This window comes from Lycium ferocissimum, chromosome 4, assembly GCF_029784015.1.
Source record: "Lycium ferocissimum isolate CSIRO_LF1 chromosome 4, AGI_CSIRO_Lferr_CH_V1, whole genome shotgun sequence".
Lineage (NCBI taxonomy): Eukaryota > Viridiplantae > Streptophyta > Magnoliopsida > Solanales > Solanaceae > Lycium > Lycium ferocissimum.
The window spans coordinates 38,403,188-38,409,448 of NC_081345.1; the positions used below are offsets into that span (position 1 = coordinate 38,403,188).

The window sequence follows — 6,261 nt, forward strand, 5'->3', positions numbered from 1 at the left end:
GAAAAAATTGAAAAATCTTTATCTGGAATCCATCTTAGTAAATTAGTTCAAAATTAGTGGTTGAAGAAAAAAGATGAAAGTAGTTGTTGAAGGAAAAATATTTATGTGGTATCCATCGTAGTACATTAGTTGAAAGTTAGTTGTTGAAGGAAAAAGATGAAAGCAAAAGATAATCTTTCTTTTTTTTTTTAATCTTTTGATAGCATGATTTTAATGTTGTGCATCAAATAAAATGGGAAAATAGTGTGTAAAAGTCTAAAAAAGTTCATCAGCCAAATTTGACAAACTATCATTTACCAGAAAAATCTCGTTTCTATTTTACATGGATATAGCTACTCCACCAACATTACAGAAAGGAAATATATTTAAGCAAAAATATTTTTCATCGGATTAGTCCATTACGATCATAAAAAATTGGGGCAGATCATAAAGAAATATGTACACAAGTACAATCAAATAGATATATAACAATTAAAGAACTTTAAAAAACGCTAATTGAGTCTTTCAACTCCTTGAATAATGTTATTAGTTGTCAATATTGATCTATAAATACATGTTCATCTATATAAATATTGATTTAGACCAACCCGATAGAAATAATGGAGAACACAATCATACAATGCTTTTTTGACTGTGAGATGGAATACATACACTTGATAGAATAGAAGAAATGCTGATTTTGCTGGGAATTCAAGAGGCTTTAGAACCTGCAAGACAAAATAATAGAAATTGGCATTGCTCAGTCACATTTGCTAATTCTAATCATAATTTAACCTAAAAAAAAAAAAACCTTAAACTTGTACTCAAAAGAAAATATACTCATATATAACTACTTGCCAAACAGTTATGCACTAATCAGCTTATGGTCGTTGGATTTATAGTATTGGGTTTAAATGTTACATTTGAGGAAGTAAATAGTGGGAGTTTACTAGGCAAGTAAATACTACAAGTGGGAGAGAGAAAACAAGTACATAATGGTAATTTAGGATGCAAGTAAATACTGCAACATGGCTCATACGTTAGAGGAAAATGTTAATTAGGAAGAAATTAGCAAGCAACTTTTGCACTTTTGAATACATTATTATTTATAGCACATAGATGGGAAAATAGAGAAAATTCCAAAAAAATGAAGAAATAAAAAATAGGAATGGAGGCTCCAGAGAGGTATCATATCACCTTATCTATGCCTAACTTTATATTATATATAGAATATAGATACAATGATGGTGTAAAATTTATGATAGTATCAAGTACATATAAATTTAACGAGAAGTTTAGTCAAAAGCAATTTTTTTTTGGTCAGCTTCGAAAAATTCTACCATGATAGAGGCTCAACAAACAAAAGTCGTGTGAGGATCCATTATATTTTTGCCACATGAATATGTCGGCCCATTTAATCTACATGGTGTGGCAAACACTAGTAGGTAATTATATTTAGTAGCTACATTTTACTTTAATTACATCTTATAGCTAAATTTTGTATATCAATTACACAATATAACTATTCTCCTCTTATTTCATTGTATCAGTGTTTTTCCCTCAACCCTCTCTCTCTCTCTCTCTCTCTCCTCCCTCAACTCTCTCTCCTCTTTCACTCTCTCTTCTCCGACGGAACCGCCGCCGGTCATCTTCTCCGGCGAAACCCGATGCTTTCTCTTCACCTTGCTAGCAGCGACGCCGGAGCTCCGTCATTACCAACGCCGATGCATCCCTCAGATCTGGTTGCTAGCAGCGACGCCATGCCTCCCGTTGCCGCCGGAGCTCCGTCGTGACCACCGCCTGCGCATCCTCCAGATCTGGTTGGTGTTGTTGTTGTTGTGGTTCGCCGGAGAAGTAAGCTCCAGTGAGGGCTGCTGTTGTTGGCTGTTGGCTGTTGGCTGTTGTCGTTCATTGTTGCTGACCACCGTCTCTCTCTCTCTCTCTCTGTTGTTTGCTCCGGATCATCGGAGCATTTGTATTCATTATTTTTGAGTTTTTTGGTTAATTTTTTAGATTGTATTCAGTTTTTTTTAGTGTTTTTGTTAATTTTTAGTGTATCTATGTTTTTATGTATTCAATTTTTAGTGTATTACTTGCTGCCTTCACCAAAAAAAAAATTTGTACGCAACAAGTTGAATACAATATTTTTTGTATTTATGTTGTTTGAATACCACTGATTTTTAAATACAATAAAGTGAATACCTATAGATGAATATAACTGAGTTGAATACATTTGACTTGAATACAGTGAAAAGAATTTTTGAAATTTTTTTATTCGTTGTATTCATGAATCCAGCTAGGCCGTTTTATGAATACAGCGAGCCATTTTTTGAATACAGCAGGAAAATAGTAGCTACGCAATGTAAATATTGAAACTATAGCTATAGCAAATTTTAAACTCCCAAAGTGTAGTCATTTATGTAAAATTCCCTATATTTAAAGCTATAAAATAAAACAAAGAAGAAAGAGAAAGTGAAGTTCTGAACCAAATTAAAAGGGGATTGTTGGGTCCACAAAAAATTGAGTTAATAAATTATAAAAAATACATTGAAAGTAGGTGGATTGTGGGGTTCATTTTTTATTATCTTCTTCGACGCTCATTTCTACGAAGGTACTGGACGTTTCTTTTCTTCAAGAAAACCTGATTCTTCCTTTTATGTTCTAAGCCTATTCATTCTATCCTATTTTGCTATTAAAATTAAATATACAAATTCTTTGAAGATAGGTGCTCAAATCTTTATTGACAACTTGGTGTCCTGCTAATGCTAAGAAAAAAAATTGACATCCTTGTTGATGTTACAAAATAAGGTTCATTGATGAGAAACTTCTCTTTTTTCCAAAATTTGAACATTTGGCAAGAGGAGGTGGTTGTACAGATCAAAACAATGATAAAAAGAAAAGCATGACAAAAAGTTGATAGATTTAATCATTTAGAGTACAAAGTTTGCTGTTTTAGAAAAAAGAATAGGAAAGTTGATAGATTTATTACATTTAGAGTAGAAAGTTTCTTGTTCTTGAGAATAGCTATGGCGTCTCTTTGAGAAAAAAAAATTTCGTACTGGTGTATCTTTGGTGAGGTGTGATCAGCAAAGGAGGGAAAATGACCTTTTGTTCCCTCCATTTCTTTTGTACTATGCACTATTTTGTCATCTTTTGTTTTCATTAGTTCATTTGTAAAGATGGCCCACATATCCATGTGGCAAAAATGTAATGGACCCTCACACTTGTTAGTTGATCCTCTACCATGATAAATTTATTCGTCAGCTTCACACATTGGCCTAACTTCCCCCTATATATGATCCCAAGCGCTCTCTAAATTTTCTCATCAACAAACAAAAAATTTCATCAATAGTTGAGGGTATAATATGAATATGGAAGCAATATCCAAAATCTTGTTCATTTCTTTGCTTTTCCTTTCAAGTGCATGTCTTGCAAGATCTGGAGAAGTTGGTACGTTAAAAGTATCTGAAATAGAACCTTTAGTGTTTTTTAAATTCTGCTCATTTGATTTTAGCTCGTGCATGGGGGCCTTTCATTTTTGGATATAACTTATATATACCAACAGTCTAAATAATTTTAATTTGCGATATTAATGTACTTTAATCTGTATTATTTTTTAGGATATTAATGCACGCTCTTTATATATGACGGTTACATTTAATTATCTTTTTATGTGAGTTGATAATGTAAAAATTCAGTGTATTTATAAAGCTCTGATTTTTCTATGTTTGGGCAATCGTAGATGATGAGAGTGAGTTTAGTTACGATGAAAACGCGAAGAATGGACCAGCTAACTGGGGCGATATTCATCCAAATCGATGGGGCACCTGTAAAAATGGAACAATGCAGTCACCAATTGATCTTCTTGACAAAAATGTTGAAGTTGTATCTAATTTAGGAATACTTCAAAGATACTACAAACCATCGAAGGCCACTCTCTTAAATAGAGGCCATGATGTAATGGTACGTAAATTGAAGTTGTGGATCAGTACTACTAATAATTAAAAGTTTGAAACAACTTTCTGATGAGTGATTATTAATTTATAAATGCAGTTGAGGTGGGATGATGGAGGATGCTTGACGATAAATGGAATTCAATATCAACTCAAACAAGTTCATTGGCACACACCTTCCGAACATACTATAGATGGTAAAAGGTATACTCACCAGCTTACATATACTACTAGAGACAGAGGTTTTTCCTACCGATATTTAATGAAAATTTGTATTATAAAACATCATTTTCCCACCTCATTCCCACCGAAACGGCTCATTAGGAAAACTCATGGTGGAACAGGTTCCCATTGAAATGCTAGGAAACTTCCTAATTTTTTCGTATGAAAACACTAGTACTATTTAGGTTTTGCCCACCAACATTCAATGAGAATAGCCACAGAACATTTTTCAGTGGGAAATTTCAGTGAGAACATAGGGATTTTTTATTAGTGATATATTCATAGAGTTAACTTATATGCAGACAGTGTATTAGAAATGTAATTTAAAATGTACTATATATAAAAGGTTGCTTGTCTTATTTGATAGGTCTCTTATAGTTAATTCACGAAAATAAATGTTGTTGTCTGATTTATGAATGTCAATTAGACTTCGCAACAGGAAATAACTAATTCAGAAAAATTGAGTTGAAACTTAGATGAAATAATAAAAAATATGAAAAGTAAATTAACGTACATAGAAAGGAAAAATTATCATTATTTAGTCCCTGATCTGTACAATATCAACCATATAAAAAAATGTTAAAATTTTGGAAATAGCTAGTATGTTTTACATAATGCTTTAAGATAGTACTTTTGGGGGCTTTAGTATTGGCGCCCCAAAGGCAAGGATTGGAAGAATTATTGGCACAAAGTTTCTAACCTCCTTCACTCCATATTTGTCTTTCTAAACCTTAATCTAATTTTTCTTTTGTAACTTTGGTTGTTTTAATTCTTTATATTTGCATTAGGAATTCATGTATACCAACAAATTAAATGCAGGTATGATATGGAGGGTCATTTAGTACATGAAACACACGATGGAAAGAAGATTGCTGTCATTGGATTCGTCTACGAGATTGGATTATGCCCTGATTTGTTTCTATCCATAGTAAACACAAATTTGTTTTGTAACACTATCAGTATAATTTGACCGGTTTTATTTTTCAGATTCTTGATATTATTTACATCTAATCACAGATTGAGAAGGATTTAAGAGCTCTTGCTGATAAAAAAGATGCAGAAAGACACATTGGAATAATTGATCCAAATCTAATAAAATTGGACGGCCAAAAATATTATAGGTATAATGGCTCTCTAACAACACCACCTTGCACAGAAGAGGTTGTCTGGACTATTGATGGAAAGGTACGTAATCAACTTCGCCCGTCGTTTTATTAGGAAAATTGAACACACGATTAAGAAATTGAATTTAACTAGGAACTTCATTGCTAATCCGTCATTAAATTGCTCGTAGATAATACAATTTTTTAATTATTCATGTTAATCCATCGCTAACTAGGATTGCGAAGAATTTTTCTATTTAGCCACAGAGAAGTTGTCCCTGGCTAATATAAATACTTCCATTTTGGTTTCATTATTGTCATTTTGCTTTTTCAATTGCCCAGGTTAAAACTGTAACGAGAAGACAAATGAAACTGCTTCGAGATCTTTTGTTCATGATGTGAGTTGCTTACGCCCATAATTTTAGCAATATGATCTTCTTTCTAATTATATTATCATCTCTCAGAGAGGATCTGTTCATGATGAGGACATAAAAAAAAAAAAAGATTTGTCTACTTTTTTTCTTTGAAAAACTTATTCGGTTATATATTGTGTCCATTCACTTCAAACTTGAATACTTTTTCAAGTAAAATGCATGTCTAACTTCAACTTCAAATGTCATTTTTCAATTTAAATATATCAAGAATAGGAGAATTATTACCTTATATGCCCAGAACTACTCTTCTTCCATCTTAGTTTACTTTGAAGAAATCATTTTTATTAGTCTATATATTTGTTTTATGTCCAATCACCTACTAATTTTTCATGAAAGTTTTTTCAACCCCAAAAAAATTATATTTAGCTTTTATTTACAATTTGTTTGACTCGAAAAATGTGGTTTTCAATTAAAAACTCAAGAATCTACATTCTTTTTTTGAAGAATCTACTTATAAATATATATAACAACGAAGATAATGTTTTCTTGACTTTTTGTTCTCATGTTTAACACAGGAATTTGAAACCAACGCTAGACCAATTCAGCCATTAAACGGACGTCCTATCAAAT

At 32.1% G+C, this 6,261-nt stretch overlaps 1 protein-coding gene across 1 annotated transcript; it reads left to right on the forward strand.

Moving 5' to 3' along the window:
- The first annotated feature begins 3,271 nt into the window (after positions 1-3,271).
- Positions 3,272-5,738, forward strand: LOC132052775 (bifunctional monodehydroascorbate reductase and carbonic anhydrase nectarin-3-like). Its single transcript, XM_059444455.1, has 6 exons — positions 3,272-3,429; positions 3,722-3,942; positions 4,033-4,136; positions 4,974-5,082; positions 5,172-5,339; positions 5,600-5,738. The coding sequence occupies exons 1-6, from the start codon at positions 3,345-3,347 to the stop codon at positions 5,657-5,659; spliced, it is 747 nt and encodes a 248-aa protein (XP_059300438.1). The 5' UTR covers positions 3,272-3,344; the 3' UTR covers positions 5,660-5,738.
- Positions 5,739-6,261: the final 523 nt, after the last annotated feature.

Excerpts from the sequence above, each read along its gene's own strand:
- LOC132052775 (XM_059444455.1), top strand. The coding sequence starts at position 3,345 with ATGAATATGGAAGCAATATCCAAAATCTTGTTCATTTCTTTGCTTTTC. Across the intron at positions 5,083-5,171 it reads CTGATTTGTTTCTATCCATA|ATTGAGAAGGATTTAAGAGC; the intron begins GTAAACACAAAT and ends ATCTAATCACAG. Across the intron at positions 5,340-5,599 it reads TCTGGACTATTGATGGAAAG|GTTAAAACTGTAACGAGAAG; the intron begins GTACGTAATCAA and ends TCAATTGCCCAG.